Here is an 18051-nt window from a genome sequence, read left to right on the forward strand (position 1 = left end):
TAGAACATGAAACTAAGCAAAACATAGAATAGCCCTAACAGAAAATATAAGCAAACACCGTGAAAGCAGATTTCAAAAATGCTGGTGGTATAAATCAGCTTTAGCCTGCTAAAACCTGGAAGACTCCTTTGGATTCATACAGTTCAGACTTGGAAATCAACAGGATATCATGTATAATAATAATGTATGAACACATACTCCTACCTGCTTTACAGATTTAAAGTGACCCCAAAACCTGTACTTTAAATTTGATTTATAAAGAAAATGATGATTTCAATAGAAGTAATATTGTAAAGCCACTACCTGTTTATAACATCAAATTAATTGATGATGTAATTATTGCAGACCCAAGTGTCTTGGTGGATTCTAGAATAGTTTTTGCTTGACGTTCTATCTGGCAATTAGTGGTGAATTGTTGGTGAGGTTTTTAATCTGCTAACATTCAGATAAGGGCAGGCAGCCAGCACCACACTCAGTGAAGTTTTCCATCTGCCTGAGCTTTGCAGTATTATTAGGAACAGTGTTACTTCAACTGTGAAAAAAGTGGGAACAAAAAAACCAAAACACTTTTATTGTACAGATTTCAATGACTCATTAATCTAGTAAAAGAGAGGAAAAAGGAGAGAGAGAGGAAAAAAGAGAAAGAAAAAAAATACACTGACATTCTTTCTTGACCTGGTTATCTTTTCAAGCCTTCAATTTCTGCACTTCCAACTAAGAGACATCCCTGAGTCTGTTTCCAGAGTACAAGATCAGAAATGAAGATTTTAGTGTGCTGTCTCTGAGGGCCAATTCTACCACACTAGCAATAACAGAGCGTATGGGAAGAGCTAATGAACATGAAAGACAAAACAAAGGTTTACATTTCCCTTGCATTACAAAGCTCAGCTCAATAAGGGTACCTCTGTGTCCTGGGATCCTAGGCTTCAGTACAGCTAGTGGATGTGCAACTATATTCAACCTTATCCTTTCACATAGCATCTCTCATCTGTAAGTCTCAAAGGTCTTTAGAAAGAAAATTTGTATCATAGTCTCCTTTTCACAGGTAAGGTTGTCTTGCCAAAGATCAGGCACTGACCTTATGGCAGACTGACAGCTGGTATCCAAGTTGCCTGACTTTCAAGTAGTTCAGAACACAGTCCACCAGGCCACACTGGCTTGTGTGAAACACCAGTTAGACATGGTTTATGCATAGGTAAGAGACTGACATCCATACAGGTTAGGCAATTTGGCATAGATGGGCCATACTGCTACTGTGGGAGAAAACCATCTTATTTCCTCTGGCCGTACCCCTTCTTGCACAGAGAGTAAATGTATATGGCTTATATTATTAAAACATGACACTGAAAAAAAGATGCATACTGGAAGCATCATTTATTTATATCTGAGTGTGTTTTAGCATCCCCTTGGCTGGTAAGTAGCAATAAAAATGTAACATATATGCCATTTTTCCATGTCTAGCAAGAAGATGTGTTGAGTAAAAGCAAAGTGAGGCAGGCTATAAAATAGAGGAACAAGGATTGTTTCAGCTAAACATCTAATGCTTCACTAAGAACACACTTCTGTTGCCTCCACTTGTCTACCAATGCTGACAGGGTTTTCTTCCAAAATGACTGAATACTGTCGGTTTAAATAGTCTTTGCTGGGAATTTTACTAAAAGTAAAATTAAATTAAATTTTAAAAAATAATAATAGTGTTGACTCAGAAGTCTGCAAGACAACGTCAGAAGAAATGATTGCTTGTTGCTACCCAGCTCCTGGATACAACCCTGAGTGCAAGGCCAGCCCACAGGAGGGAACGTAAGAGCAACAACACACAAACTACAGGGTACACAAAATCTACCCATCAGGATCAGTAGCTCCCCAGGAAATCTGCCCACATTACCCCAAGCCAGTTGCTCAATTTCATATGGAAGGTATGATTCAATCAGCAATGTGCTGTTTCAGACTGTCTGACTAGTGCTCCCACATTACAGTCTAAGTGGTCCACAGCTGTTCTGCTCTCTACACCTTCAATGAGCTCCAGCAATCAGAGCAACAGTTCTTGGGGATGTAGCAGGGAAAAAAAGTAAGATATTTCACATGACAGCAACAACAGAACCACAAGCAGCCCCATGGCATTTGTGCTGAGTCCCACTTTAACGATGCTAGGCACCAGCACAGATACGGCTGCCACTGCCTGCTCAAAGCAGTTTACATTTGAACTTGACTATTGAACAAACCATATAAAGCCTGAACTATCGACCTTCATTTTGCATTTTCATGACCTTCACCCATCTGCATATTCTGACAACACCAGAGAGAACTCTGCACCTTCTATTTCAGTGAGCTGCCCTCAATTAGCCAGGCAATGGTATTTCACATTAAAGGAAGTTTACTTGCTATTCTAACCACTATTATTTTTGTACATATTCATTTTATCTACCAGAGGACTTATGCATTTGTTTTTGTCCCATATATGTCCAAGAAAAGATCAGGATATAAGGTATGCTTCACAAGCCAGATGATCAATTAGAGCTGAACTCTAACATCCATTATGCTTGAAAACAGACTAACAAGTCAGTCAAGCGAAATATTCCTAGCCTGGATTTAAAAGCTCCACAGCATTTTAGACACCTAAATGAGCAATTCTACAAGCTTATATAAATATTAAACAGACATCAGATACAGAATTCTCTGCCCTGCATTTAAAGCATATTACAGTTCAGAGTCTTGCATTCTTAGATAGTTACAGCCTACGCATTCCTTTACTAGACCAGAGCTAAGATCCACGGTAGAAACGAATAGTGAAAGAAAGATGGAAGGAACACTCTACATGTGAAGATCTGAAAATAAATAAATAAATACATTCCATCTTATTTCTGCAGAAGTTAAGCAGTCATGAGTTATTGTTTCCATGCTGCTCATGAGGGGGACAACTGCGGATTTTCAAAACAGGGGCCCTGAGCCCACCCATGTCACCCTTCAGGCTTTAGCTTTCCTGGGGAAAGAGACAGAAGGGAATTTAGTTTGTTCTCTCAAGCAACATTCTAGGTTACAGCCAACCTATATATCAGCCATATCGAATTTACCCAAGTTTTTCTCTGGGAACCTATAATCACAGATAGTTACTGATATAGAAATAACTTCTCCAAAGTCAAGCACACTCAAAGGTACCTAGTGCTTAGGGAAATGACTTAACACAGCATCTATTCTCACATGCATTTCTCCATATGACTTTCTCCTACTATGATTCCAGCAGATATGATTTTTACCTCATCTCTGAGGAAAAAAACCCTGCACTGTTGATAGCATTGGTCCTTCATGTGTCTGACCTGCAAGCACAGAAACTTTCTCTTGCACAGCCAGCCTCTTCCAGCTCAACCAAGTCCCACTCTGTTCTAAAGCTTCAAAATTTAATCCTTACTGTTGCCTAGAGAGAACTAGTCTAAGCAAACAAGCCAGTCCTTGCCTAAACCCTGCAGAAGCTGGACAACAGAGGATGAACTTACCTGTTTTACCTTATCTGCTCAAATGTGCAATGACCTCCTTGACCTTCTTATACAGTCATGCAGCAAGTGATACACAAATGAATAAAGGAGATCTATTCATAACATTCATAAAAGATAATACAGGCATCTTCCTAGATTGCTACCATCGTAATTCAGCTTCCTCTGTGCAGCTGTATCTCTCTAGTGAGGCTGACTTACAGCTGGGAAAGCAGAACTTGATGCTTCTACTTGTGTGATGAAATTTAATTCAAGTGATGCACTAGTACAGTTCCTCAGCAATTAATTTTCTCAATGTTTAAAACTAAACCAAAACATGTTTTCATGTTCAGACTGTTGTATTTGTTTCACTCTGCTTCTTTCTGGAGGAACTACACCTTTGCACGTTGCTGGATTTTTGCCTGAAAGACCACAAGAGGGTTAAACTAATTTAAGGTGAATAGATTTCTGAAAGTAGAAGTTCTTGTACTTCTGCAGCCAGGGGAAATTTGATGGCAAAATAAAATTCATTTTGAATTTTGACCATGAGAAACAGAAGAATGTTAGCAGAAGATTAATGTGAAGAAAATGAATCTGTGACTTTATACTTGAATTAATTGTCATTTTGATGTAGTCAGATTTGCTGAAAAACCAAGCTGTATGCACCACATCAGATAAGCACAAGACATATCTAAAATGTTAGTTTTCAAAAGTAAATAGGAGTTAAGGAAGCAACACAGGAGAAAGGCTAAGAATAAAACCCAACAATGGTTTCCAGGCTGTATTAGTTCTATAAATGCCCAGTCTTTATAGTCTAAGCTTCCCCTTCCTTGTCCCACATATTGATGAACAGGAGGAAAATGCAGAAACAAAGCACCACAGCTCCTCCTCAACATACTACTTCTGATTATATTAAATATATTCAATATACAATTTCTTGAGAAAGCCACCTACCCTGCATGGAGGCAGAGAGAAAAGAGAGCGTCTGGACTGTTGGTTGATGCAAGCACCACACCTCTCTTTGCAAGAGGTGCAGCTTTCAGCCCTACAGATACCAGTAGCAACAGACAGCTCTTCTCTCTGCTGGCTGGCTGTTTACTGACATCTTTTCCACGGCGTTTATGGGGGAGCCTTCCACTTTGCTTGCCATCTTCCTAGCTGATTCACATTTCCCCTTTCCCCCTTTATTTGCTTCCCTTAATTTGTCCCTCTTATACCTCCACCGCACAGTTCATGGGATACGCCCCTTATATGTGGGGTGCTTAAGACTTACCTACTACTGCCCAATCACTTGACTAGATGTCACATCTGTTCAAGTGTCCAGAGCACTATGTAAGGCACAGCCTTCCTACGCAGTGCCTCTGTCACATCAAATGGGGTTTTTCAGGCCTATTGAAACATTTGAATGTCTTTTTAAATACCTGAAGTGCTCCAAGCTCTAGCCAAGCCACAGGAGCACACTTAATACAAAGAAAGTATCATTAACAGCACTGCTTGGAATAAAGTTTCCTAGCAAGTTTCAATTTAATTAAATCTCATCTGCATTTGTCTACTGCTGCTATGATAAATAAAAGGCATTGATATGAGAACAACTGAAAAATGGACAAATTAAAAAAAACCCATACTCCAAACAAGCTGTAATATTGCTTCTTTTGCTTTCCCGCTCCTTCTCTGGTACAGCAATGGTACAATCACTCTTTGAGCAGGAATACACACCTCACAAACCCAGCTGTAAACACACACTCTGATACACATACGTATCAGAGTTCAGAACTAAGCCTTTAATACTCACCCAAAGTGTTCGTTGCAAAGTTTTTTTCAAGTCCATCTTCAGTTAATTCTCTGTTATTCACCATACATCCTGCATTGTTGATCTGTAAGACAACTCCTGTAAACAAAAATAACCTACACAAATACCTACAATCAAAACCATACATAAACCATCCCATGTTAGTTTGCTGTTTTCTAACACTGCAACACAAAGCTGTAAACTGTTTCAACACCATGATATTCCAAGTCACACTACTTTGTCACTGACCATAAAGGTTTTTCACAAAAGAACAGATCTTCAAAGAAATGGATCACCAACAGTCCTCTTAGTGCCCTACTCCATGTTTTTAAACTTTTCTCACAGAAAGCAATGTGCAAGTTGTAGAGCAGATATTAGAATATATATGCAGCGTAGTTTGTTAGTTTCATCTGAGAGATCACACTGATCCCACATGATCTGTGCTACATGGTGATGTATTCTCTGTTAGAGATCTCTGTATTGGGGAAAATTCACTAAGGGAAGCTGTATCACACACAGTAGAACAGTCTGCAGGCACCCCGACCCTCAGCAAATTAAATGAAACTGCCCCAAATTTAGCAGCAGTTTAGCCAGGTCAGCAGGTTAGCACTGCAAAGAGCAGAGCTAAGCAGCAGAGGTGCACCATCATGACTTTGTGCCCTGGTTGTAGGGACCCCAGCATTTCTGCAGCCTGGCAAACCTGCACAGAGATCTCACCTGACTCAGGCATCGCTAAAACAGCACCATGCCACACAGCATGGATGCGCTGTAAGGTAAAACCTCGTGAATATTAAGAAGCTTGCTCTGTGTAGCCAGCATATTTTCAGTCACACTTCTTTCTCTGCCTTACCTTTCAGAGGAAGCTCAAGCTTTTCTTTCCCATGTTCAAAAGAGATCTACTGCTACTCACCACCTTACTCCTTCACTGCCACTCCTCACAAGCTATCTTCCCATTTCTATCAGAATTTCCTCATCTAGTAAGCACCAAAACATCTGCTCTGGGTGCCTCAGTTTTAGTACAGCCCCCAGAGCAAAACTGCACTGCTAAATAAAGCAGGAAGAGTACTGAGCCCTTTACCATCCATACTGCTTAACTGTTAGCTCCCTCCTTGGCTCAGTTTCAGACTGCTCAAACTAGACTTTCTATAAAAGTTTAATCTTTAAGAGGCACTAGCTGGAAGCAAGCATAATCTGCCCTTGGGAGGAGGCATCAGTCCCTGCCATATTCCGATCAGCAGAATACGCATAGCCTGATATGCAACCTAAAGGCCACAATGTTTCCATGGTGAGAACCTCAAAAGATGCAGCTAAAAAAATTATTGCATTTCTCTTTTTTTTTTTTTAAATGTCATATCTGTGTACGTGAACTGATAATAGACAAGGGCAAACAGACCTTGGAGACTACTGCAGCAACATCTAGAGAAAATTAAGCAGAGAACCATGGGTCAAATTGTAAAATCTTAGACTACCCTTTGGACAAGTTCAGAGGCTCCACACTCCACAGACAGACATGATTGGTGGACTTGGCAGTGTTAAGTTAATGGTTGGATTTGATGATCTTAAAGATTTTTTCCAACCTAAACAATTCTATGATTTAAGTATGCAAACTTACCAACACATTTAATTTATGTTCATTTTTGAATTTTTCAGCAAACTTCCAGATTTCCTTGGGATTAGATATATCCACAATATGCAAGAAGATATTCTAAACAAAAACAAAAAAAGTAAGTTACAATCAACATGGAGAGTGAAGAGACCCTGTTCACTGCTAAGGCCTGTCTAGGTGAAAAGGTATTTAGGCAGTGTGAAAAAATATTATCTCCAGAACACAACCAAATCACTTATGTTTAACAGGCACAACTGGGAAATATAATTCTAGTCCTTAAAACGCGTTTCATCACTTGATTCAGTTGCTTCTTAGCCATAGCTTTTTAATGCTGAATTTATTAAAAGAGAGCCCTACTTAGATAAATATACATAACAGACAGTCAGGCATAGCAGAGAGCTAGAAAAATATTGCAAAGCTTGCAAAACTTCTGTTTAAACAATTCATACAGCAGCTTCCTCTTTAGCTGAAAGCAACACTCAAGGTCACAGCATTAGAGAATAATTTAGGTTGGACGGGACCTTTGGACATCACTTGGTCCCACTGCCGTCTCAAGGCAAGTAACTGAGATCAGGTTGTCCAAGGAAGTTTTATTTCCAAAGATGGAGATTCGCCAGCCACTCTGAGCATTGTGCTCTGGTGTTTGACCACCCTCATGGTGGAAAAAAAGCTTTCCTACTAACTAGCCAAAATTTTCCCGTTACAATCTGTGTCTGCTGCCTCTTGTCCTTTCACTGCAGACCTCCAACAGAAGCATGGCACTACCTTCCCTACACCTGTCTATCATGTGGCTGTAGACTACAGTAAGACCTACCTCAGCCTTCTTTTCTTAACACTGAGCAAAACCAGCCCTGTCAGCCTCTCCTTGCACATCATGTGTCCCACCTCCCTAGTCGCTCTGGCAGCCCTCCATTGGACTCGCTCTAGGACATCACAGATTGGTAGAGGTTGGAAAGGACCTCTAGAGATCATCTAAGTCCAACCCCCCTGCTAGAGCAGGATCACTTAGAGCAGGTTGCACAGGATGGCGTCCAGGCGGGTTTTGAATATCTCCAGAGGAGACTCCACAACCTCTCTAGGCAGCCTGGTCCAGTGCTTGGTCACCCTCCAAGTGAAGAAGTTTTTCCTCATGTTCAGATGGAACTTCCTGTGTTCCAGTTTGTGCCCATTGCCCCTTGTCCTGTCACTGGGCACCACAGAGAAGAATCTGGCCCCAACATCAATGACTTCCTCATCCTAGGGAGCCCAAAACTGGGCACAGTACTCCTGCTGTGGTCTCACAAAGGCTTGAGCAGAAGGTGCGCTTCCCTCAGCCTGCTGGCTACACTTGTGTTCATACAGCCTGGGGTATGGTTGGCCTTCCTTGCTCCAGAGAACACTGCTCACTCAGGGACAACTTGTCACCCACAGGTCCTTTTCTGCAAAGCTCCTTCCCAGCCAGTTAGTCCCACAGCCTGTACTACTCCATGGGGTTACTCCATTTGAGGGCAGGATTGTGCACCTGCTCTCCATGAACTTCATGTCGGCCCACCTCCTCACCTGTTAAATCCCACTGAATAGCAGCCCTGCTCTCCAGCTCCCTACCCCTCATCTGAGATCATTTGCAACCTGACAAAGATTGCCATTCACTCCATCATCCAAGTTGTTAAAAGAGGCATTAAACTGTTTTTGCCCCTGTATTGACTCATGAAGGGATGCCACTAAACAACTCTTAACAGATCAGCTTTGTACTGTTGATTGCTACCTTGAGCCAAATGTTCCAGACAGTTTTCCACCCAGCTTGTCATCCACCAGTTCAAGCCACATCTCTCCAAACTGGCTACGTGGATACTACGGAAGACCACGTAAAAAGCCTTGGCAAAGTTAAGGAAAGCGGGAAGCACAACTCTCCACTTGTCCATACACAGAATCATCTCACCAAAGGCAGCAACCAGGATGGTCAGGCTAGGTTTGCTCCAGATAAATCTGGACTGTTTTTTCCTCAAATCACCTTCCTATCTTTCATGGCTTCATGAGGATTTGCTCCATAGTTTTCCTGGGGAGTAAGGTGAGGCTGACTGCCCTGTAGTTCCTGAAATCCTGCTTGCCTTTTTCAAAGATGAACAGCTTGCCTTTTTGCAGTTAACAGGAAGAACCTTCTGCTTTGACGAGGTTTCCCTTGAAGATCAACCAGCTTTCCCAAGGCCTTTTGCTCTCCATGGCTGTGTTTCATGGGGTCCTGCCAACCAGGTCCATAAAAAAAGACAAAATCTGCTTCCCTAAAACCAAAGACTGTAGTTGTACTACTCATCCTTCTCACCTGTCTCAATCTTGAATTCCACAATTTCATGCCACTTCTACCAAGGCAGCTATTCAAGACTACTATTTATAGCAGGTCCAGCAGAGATCACCCCTAGCTGGCTTGTCCAATACTCATATAAAAAAAATTGTCCTCAATGATCTCCAGAAATCTCCTGGATTGTTTATGCCTTGCCGTGTTGCCAGCAGGTATCAGGGTGGTTCAAGTGCTCCATGAGTACCAGGAACTGTGATCATGGGGCTTCCCTAGCCCTCTAAAAAAGGCTCCATCTACTTCCTCTACTTCACCAGGCAGTTTGTAGCAGACATTCATCATGACATCACCCACATTGACCTCACCTCTGTCTCACCCATAAGCTCTCAACTGGCTTATTTCAGAGCAAAGCTCCATGCATTCAAGACACTCCATTGCATAGAGCACAACTCCTCCTCCTTGTCTTCCCAGCTTGTCTTTCTAGAAGGGCCTGTATACATTCGTTGCAGCACTCTAGTCATGCCAACCATGTCTCTAATCCCAGTGAGACTACAGCTCTGCAACCATGCATGGATTCCTGTGTTTCCTATGCTATGTGTATTCATGTACAGCCATCTGAGATGGCGACCCAATCATGTTGCTTTCGCATGAAAACTGTGAGAGCCTCCTCCATTTTGCTGTCCCCTAGACACGTACTCGCTGTCCCCATGACCCCACCACTCTTCTGGCTTTAGTCACTTTTCCGCAATTAAAGCAGTTTAAAGCCCTTGTTACCAGCTTAGCAAACCTTTTGGCAAAGACACTCTTCATCCACTTTGTCATTCCTGCTCAGCAATGCTCAATTCTCAGAGAAGGTCAAAGAAGTCAAAGACCAAAGTGACCAAGACCGAAGTGACACCAGCTGCACATTCAGGCGTTAGCCTGCAGGGTGCATATGCTCCTACCCAAGCCCTTCCCTTTCACTAGAAGGATTTAGGAGAGCACATTTGGGCCCCCATGCCCTCCACTCTCTGTAAGCACTCTTGATGAGCTCAAGGTCATCCCTCACAATGCCATGAGGATTCATGTGGTTGGGCAACAAGAGGCACTAGTCTGAGGTCCAGACGAGCCTCAGCAGTACCCTAGATCTGAGTCCCCAGCACGTGACAAACCTCTCAAGACATCAAGCCAAGACTGCAGATGGGTGCCTCCATCCCCACACAGGAGGAAGCCTCCAGCTGTTATCACCCACCACTACCTCCCAGTGCTGACAACAGTTCAGGATCATCTGGCTCCAATACCTCCCCTGACAAAGCTTGTTCTTCCTCATCTGTTACCATGGCACTATACCTATCCTATAAACACACATCTGCAGAGAGCAAGCCTGCCTTCTGTTGCCAGCAGTGACAAGCTTCCAATCTTCCCCATCTTAAGAGTCTCTATCCACCACTCGTTTGAGCTTAGCTTCTAGCTGTTCCTCCTTCCACGTCATGCGGGGGTTGTGCTCTTCTACTCTCTGCAAAGACTCTGTCAATCTCCTGTTTCTGTTCTCTACAGTTATGCAGCCTGCTCATTTCCTGCAGTTGCTTCACCTGGCAGCCCAGCACCTTGACCAGAGCAGAACCCAACAGGTGAGACCACCATCACCCTCTGCCCCAGGCTCGGGGAAAAGTACCAGTCACTCCTCACAGCTCAACACCTGCCACATCATTCCTCTGGAGCTCTGTCTGGGCAAGCGTCCCACGGCTACGCACAGTTGCTCCGACCAGGGTAGGAGAGCATGTTTTCGGGTGCATCACTGCACCCACTCTAGCTGTCTCAGAGCGTCAGGTGCCTTCTGCACCCTCTTCCATGCTAACTGCTGCATGAACAGCTCAGTCCCGGTTAGCCACTCCATGTCACAATAGTCTTGCAACATTTTGAAATACTATGGCCAAGGATGTGGATGCAATAGAATTAAAAAAAAGGGAAAGCTTGACATGAGAGCAAAGTTATAATTTTCTAAACCACTAATGCTAGAAATATCTCCTCTCTCGAAAACATCAAAAACCTTTTACTGTTTGTTCCAGGCAATTCTCTTGCTTTTTGCAAATTTGTGTTCTACCTAGTACAAGCACAGTGGCATTTATCAGCATACAAAAGGCATGTCAACTCCTACTCTTCTCCTAGATAGCACTTAGTCTCGAAGACATACCACAGATAGTCTTATGACATATCCCAGGAAAAGGCAGTTCTAAAATAATTATGCAGAGGATGTGTTCTCATGCAAAACAACAAATAATCATTAAAGGACCTCCTCTCTTTCCAAGCTGCTTCTTTAAATACTCATTATACAAGCAAATGAGATAAGTGAAGAAGCTGAGAAAATTATAAGGCATTATTCCCTACCTATAATTCTGCTTCCCTGCAGATAAAAACCACATGACTTTTTCTCTCTAGCCATTGGATTTCAGCTCCTTAGTTGAGTTAGGTCAGAATTTTCTCATTGTAATATTCATTTCTGACCAAAAATTTGACACCGCTTTACTGTTTCTATCTACATACCTCTCTAAAAGCTTTCTACTTTTAAAGCTACTACCATTATCTACTACAACAGAAGAGCTGAAGTTTTTTGGCCAGATGTTCCAATATTACAAATGATTCTGGACACTGAAAAAGATCTAAATCAACACTTATCTGCTGAAGACTATCACACGGGCTCAGAAAAAGGACCCACAGGCCTGTTCCCTATAAAAGTCATTGATGATAGCAAAGTCATTTTCAAAGTGAGACCTAATCTCCGTGACTAGATCTACTTTAACACATTAGAACTTCCCAGGTCTAGGTGCAGATGCCTGCCAAATAACTCCATTTCAGCACTGAACTTCAGCATGTGTTGCTGTGGAAGATGGAAAAAATCTTTGGCATATACTACAACAGGATCTCCATCCAGATGATCAGGAAGAGCAAGTTAAGGCTGGATACAGCTTGTCAAGTTGCAGAGAAAGCATGTTATTATCTCCCTGGATTGCTTCTGAATGAGCACTTACCAAGAAGGATGTTCTTGTGGACTCCTTATTAAAATGACTCTTCCCAGTGCAGTCACATGTCCCACAGGGCCTCTTGTACAGCTCGTCTAACACTTCACTGAATGCTGCTTTCTATACAAGCACCCTGTCCCCAGGATCACGAACAAGTTCTGCAGTGCCCTCATACTCTTTCATGACTAGAGAAGCGACAGGTTTGCAGCCTACTAGAAAGTGGGAATGCAGTAATTGTGCTGGTTTTAGAGGAAGAACATTATTTGCCTCAAGTTTTGCTTCACCAAATGACAGAAAACAGAACATGAAAGAAACTTCAGAGGTCATCAAACCCACCTCTCTTCCCAGGCTGTCTGACTGCAGTTAGAAAATGAGGTAACAGATAATCACCAGTCTTACTATAGCCATGGGATTACACAGTTACAGGCAGCTGGAAAGTATTTATTCCTACATAAGGACTGATCTAATTCACCCCCATTAAAGAACTGAAGTGTAATGTTGGTTGTGTCACACTAGGGAACTGAAACCAAAGAGCAGAAATTTAGTCAATACAGTATCTCTAACCATAAAAAGTCTTCAGAATTTTTGATCCACATTAAAAACTGTTACTGGAATCAAAATACTGTGTTCAAGAGCCAAGCCACTATTTAAAATGAAGATAGCTGTTGTGGGTTAACCCTGGTAGGCAGTTAAGCCCCACACAACCATTCGTTCACTCCCCTCCCAGTGGGATGGGGGAGAGATTTAGAAGGGTAAAACAGACAAAACTTGAGGGTTGACATAAAGACAATTTAATAAGTGAAGCAGAGCTGTGTGTGCAAATAAAGCAAAATAAGGAATTTATTCACTACTTCCCAGCGTCAGGCAGGCATTTAGCAATCCCCAGGAAAGCAGGGCTTTATCACGTGCAACAGTGATTTGGAAAGCCAAACACCATAACTGTGACTGTCTCCCCTTCCTTCTTCTTCCCCCAGCTTTTGTTGCTGAGCATGTCATCACATGGTATGGGATAACCCTTTGGTCAGCTGGGGTCAGCTGTCCCAGTCTGTCCCCTCCCAACTCCTCGTGCACCCCCAGCCTACTCACTGGTGGGGTGGGGTAAGAAGCAGAAAAGGCCTTGATGCTGTGCAAGCACTGCTCAGCAATAACTAAAACATGGGGTGTCAACACTGTTCTGGTCACAAATCCAAAACATAGCACCATAGGAGATGCTATGAAGAAAATTAACTCTATCCCAGCCAAAACCCGTACACTAAGACAGAAAGACAGTGACTGTACTTCTCCATAAGCACACCCTCCTGAATAATTAGCAAAAGCAACAGTGACAGCTACAGGGGTATACTGTAGAGTGATATATGCAGGAGCAAAAAGGGAGGAGTTAAGGAAGAGATATTATAAGAAAAGGAGATGGAAAAGTCTGTAGAACATGGAACTAGGACCACATATAGGACTTCACAGAGCAGTCAACCTTAGCAAATCAAAAGCATGTTATTCAGACACATAAAACCTTCAACTCCAATGCTGTAAACTCATAAATGTTGTTGCAAGAGTGTTGCAATGCATTAACTTTTAAGAGCCTCAGCCAAATAGTCAGGAATAGTAAGTAGGACATCACAAAACATATCGACAACAAACATTAAATAAAACAGCATGCTGGTGGTGATGTTATTAATCACAGAAAATGTCACCTAGTGCAATTAAATCACTTCAAACCATATTAAACCACTAGATGTTTCCATGTCTATATGAAAATACTATTAAAAAACAACACCAAAATGATGAAACTGAATGTCTCAAGGCCTCTGAGGTCTTTAATATTAACAGTCTTTCTAAGAGTAAACAAAAGACTGAAAAACAACTCACCGGATTGCCCGTTTCTGTCACTATTTCTCCTTTGGCAACCTCAGCCCGTTCCTTACTTCGGCAAACCAGATGAACCGTGCCACCTGGTGGATTGTGACAAGAAACACATTTAATTATTAATTACTAACTGCGTTTGGGAGAGGCATCAGCAAAGAGGAAGGGCCAGGAAGAGATGTCCAATTTGCAGTTCTTGTTTGGTGTTAGGTTTTGACACAATCCAAATGAAACAAAAAAACCCTTTGTGATTGCAGTCCAGTTTGTGGGAAATCTACAGCTTGCTAGTAGCAGTAGCAATGCTGGTCAAATGGTCACCAAAATATCATGGGGGCTTCCCAGCAGACAGAACGTTCCTGAGCTCTGCACAGCCAACAGTCCCACTTCTCTGCTGCCAAGAGCCGAGCAGTGGCTTTTCATCAATGCTGCTGAAGCTCAGGTCTGTGGGGCTCTCAGGGCTCCTGTCACACTTGCTGATGAGCTGGGAGCTGGTTAGGGCCATAGCACCTCACAGCAGTCCCAGGTACGCTGGCCTTGGGCCATTCTCGGATAAATTCCCCCAAAAGGCACTGACCCAGCAGTACCATCAGGCAGACCAGACACACCAAGAATCCCAAGAGAGTCTGTCAAAAGTTAAAGGTCCTTCAAACAAAAGGTTTAGGACACAAAGAGTGGATATCGCAAGAAAGCTGGAGGACTTGTGCTTGGCTCTGGTCTCAATGAAGGCAGGAAGGAGAAAGCATCATGCTGTAACATGGCCCTCACACAAGGCTGCATGTATGCAAAAAGGTCACTGTGCTCCAGGTACTGTCTGCTCAAACCATTTTCTGTCAAGTCTGCACATCATGTTTAGTGTTGATAAAATACCAGAGCTACACTGGAAATTGAAGCTAAGGTATCTGTATTGCAAATGCCTCTTTTGGCACATGCCTTACAAAGTTCAGTAAAGGGCTTGAACAACACAAGTGACTGGAATTGCTCTGAGAAAAGGAAATAAAAATGCCTGATATCAGAATTCTTCTCAGCAGTGGCAGATATGACAAGGACCATGGCTACAAATTGCAGCTTAGGAGGCTCAGGTCAGGCATTAAGAAAAGTTTTCACTAGTTTTCTTATAAATAAATCAGGCTGTCCCTGAGCATGCATATTTTCCATCCTTGCGGGTTTCAAGTTCCAACAACACAAAGCAATGGCTGGTTTGATCCAGTGTTGGCACCAGTCTTGCTTCAACTGGGATGCTGGACAAGATGACCTGTAGAGGTCCCTTCCAACCAACCTTTCTATGAAAGGAGTACGCAGGGCAAGGCTCCTATCAAAGGCCACATTAAAGAGAGCCTTCAAAAAGAGGACTAAAGTACAGGTAGGCATAATTCTTCTTTAGTTTTATGCTCTGTATTCTCTGATCATTACAAGTAATGTGTTAATCACAGGAGTACCTGCGCTCTTTACTTTTACCTATTGTTAAAGGTGTTTTAGGGGTTGCTAGCAGCCCGCTACTAGAAGGATCAAGCAATGTAATCCCAAAGGAGCGGTAACAGAAACAATGGCTGCTGGCTCACTCTTCTAGTGCCCAGAACCCAAATGCAAGGCACCAACTAGACCCTAGGGATAGAGCAGTCACACACTGCATAGCCCAGTGTGGGGTCTGATCATGACATTTTCTGTTTGTGAGAGAGCTTTTTCCACTGAGCACCATTACAGCAAGTATCCTTGACTTCTGTAATTTTCTAACAGGGTCTGATTCCCCCAGAGCTGGCTGGGTTACCTTTACCAAGTGCACAATTGCAGGCAGCACTGGGAAACTCCCAAATCTGGGATGATCATACAAATGACACTAACTGTTGTTTAATACAGTATCACCTTCAGTTTGTGTTACACATGTACCATGGATGGAAGGGACCGTGCACAAACAGGCGCTGAATATATACAGATCAGAATGAAAGAGTCTTTGCCCCAGGGACAGCAGATTTCATGAGTGAGAGAAAAGGCAATCAGAAGGGGCAGTGTCCCATGCTCACCTCTCTGGCCATTCTCACAGTGACTGCAGGCTTCACTGCAAAGGAGGGCTTTACTTACAGATCTTAAGGCAGTTAAGGATGCACACTCACAGATATTTAAGGAACTCTTCCCAAAACACAGGGGACAGCAGAAGTAATGTGCATAGGTACAAACTAAACACATGGAAGAAGTAGCTGGCCTTCAAGCTCATGAGGAATGTTCCCATAGTCTACAGTGGAAAACATTAATTGGAAACAGGGGTTTTAAGGGCTTTGAATATGAACTTTTCTTGCTGTTAAGGAGAGAGGAAAGTTTTGGTGTGACCTATGGGCTAGGAAAGGGATTTAAATATAGTTTCCATGGTAAAGATTGAAACTATTTGAACTTGAACACCACACGGGAATTGTCAGAGTGGTTGGGAGACTCTGCATCCAACTGGAAACGCAGTTCACAACACATACAAATCTGCAATACCCATAAGACACCAATTTAGTGAAAAACTGCACTCAGGCTAGAGAGATTCTCCTCAAGACTGTCATTATTTACAAAGATCTGAAGTGCTTGAAGGTAAAGCCAATGTAGCTTGGTTATTCTTTTGCCGAGTCTGAATTCCTTATTTTCTTGTCATGGTGTACTTGAAGAGATTCAACTAGAAGCCAGAGCCCCAACAGCTGACATTGAGTTTCAGAGTGACACACACAAGGACAGGATCAGGAAGACACGTAAGTCATTTTAACTTCATACACGCAGCAGCACCCACGCAAGGTATTGGACAAGCAGTCTGAGCCCAAAGTTGCTCTTCAGGCTCCAAATACTAGACATGGTGACCAGATCCTATGCAGATCCAGTCAGCTTGACAGCTTGCAAAAGCTGGCAGGCATATCCATTTGTGAGCAAAACAGTCACCAGACAAAGCAATACGTACATAAGGCTATTATGCATAATGGCAGTAGTGGGAATCTGAAATCAATCCCGTACTGGCAGTGACGGGGATCTTTAACCCAAAGGCTCTTTGATGCTAATAATTTTGAATTAGTTTAACTGAGCCGCCACTTTCCTTCATAAGATAGTTATGAAACCTAAGCAGGCAAAGAGAGAGCAAAGCCGCAAGCTCCTCCTTTTTATTCTACATGCCAAAACTCCTATCACTCTTGCACAACAGGAATTATTTTGTCAAGTCTGAAAGGGATTAGGTTTATCCTTCAACAGTAGCTAGTTCCAGTTCATACCATCTCCTTGCTTACAGAGAGCAACAGAAAAAATGGTTGCATGTAATCAGTTAAAGGGCACAAACTCGAGGTTATTGCCAAGATCAAGCACAACTATATTGCTATTTTCATACTCTCCCATCTCAGCTTAGCAAAGCCACTTGTTTTCTTTCATCATGTGATACTTTTGCAAGTTCTGCAAAACAGTTCAAATTCAGCCAGGCTGTTACTTGTACCAAATCAGCCTTACACAGACCTTGATCTGTCACTAACAGCCTTAGATGCCACTATAACACAAATAGTTTTGATAAACATATACTTAAGAAACACTTTGCAGATCCTCTCCACTAGTTTTGTTTCATTATTCCAGTTTTCACAGTACTCATCATGCTTAAACCTCTCTAACCCACACTAACAGCCTTGTAAAATAACACACCTGACCCTTCATCCCAGGGAGCTGTGTCTTTGGGTTTACACTGGAAGGCCAAACCTGCTTCCTTCCATCTTCTCTGTAACAACCCCTCAGAGCTCCTTACAGCCCAGCTCACCTCTCCTTGCTATCTCTTTGGCGGTGGCCTTGCCAATGCCACTGTTTGCGCCGGTGACCAGAAAGGATCTTCCAGCCACGTTCACCTCCACATCAGCTGGATTGAAGTGCTTGGAAGCAGACTCATAGCCACTCCTGAATAAATCAGAAACAACTGTGAGAAACTAGAAGAGAGTACATCCAAAAAAAACCACGGGGGAGGGTTGAAAAAGACTCTCCCTTCACAGCTCAGCATACACTACACCCCCCCCTCTCCTCATTACTCTCCGTACCCATGGGACAAGCACATATAGTGTCAGTGACACCAC

At 42.7% G+C, this 18051-nt stretch overlaps 1 protein-coding gene across 5 annotated transcripts in view; it reads right to left on the reverse strand.

The window, feature by feature from the left end:
- Nucleotides 1-18051, reverse strand: part of DHRS12 (dehydrogenase/reductase 12) — a 31411-nt gene that overhangs the window by 12801 nt on the left and 559 nt on the right. For 2 of the 5 annotated variants that reach the window (XM_054835598.1, XM_054835618.1), the window contains exons 2-5: nucleotides 17745-17878; nucleotides 13997-14079; nucleotides 6869-6961; nucleotides 5260-5341 (exon numbers count right to left, since the gene is read on the reverse strand). In XM_054835598.1, coding sequence (XP_054691573.1) covers nucleotides 5260-5341; nucleotides 6869-6961; nucleotides 13997-14079; nucleotides 17745-17878 — 392 coding nt within the window. The remainder of the gene's footprint in view (nucleotides 1-5259; nucleotides 5342-6868; nucleotides 6962-13996; nucleotides 14080-17744; nucleotides 17879-18051) is intronic. The other 3 variants (XM_054835626.1, XM_054835608.1, XM_054835633.1) reach the window with 3 other exon arrangements.

The sequence above is a fragment of the Grus americana genome, chromosome 1 (assembly GCF_028858705.1).
Source record: "Grus americana isolate bGruAme1 chromosome 1, bGruAme1.mat, whole genome shotgun sequence".
NCBI lineage: Eukaryota > Metazoa > Chordata > Aves > Gruiformes > Gruidae > Grus > Grus americana.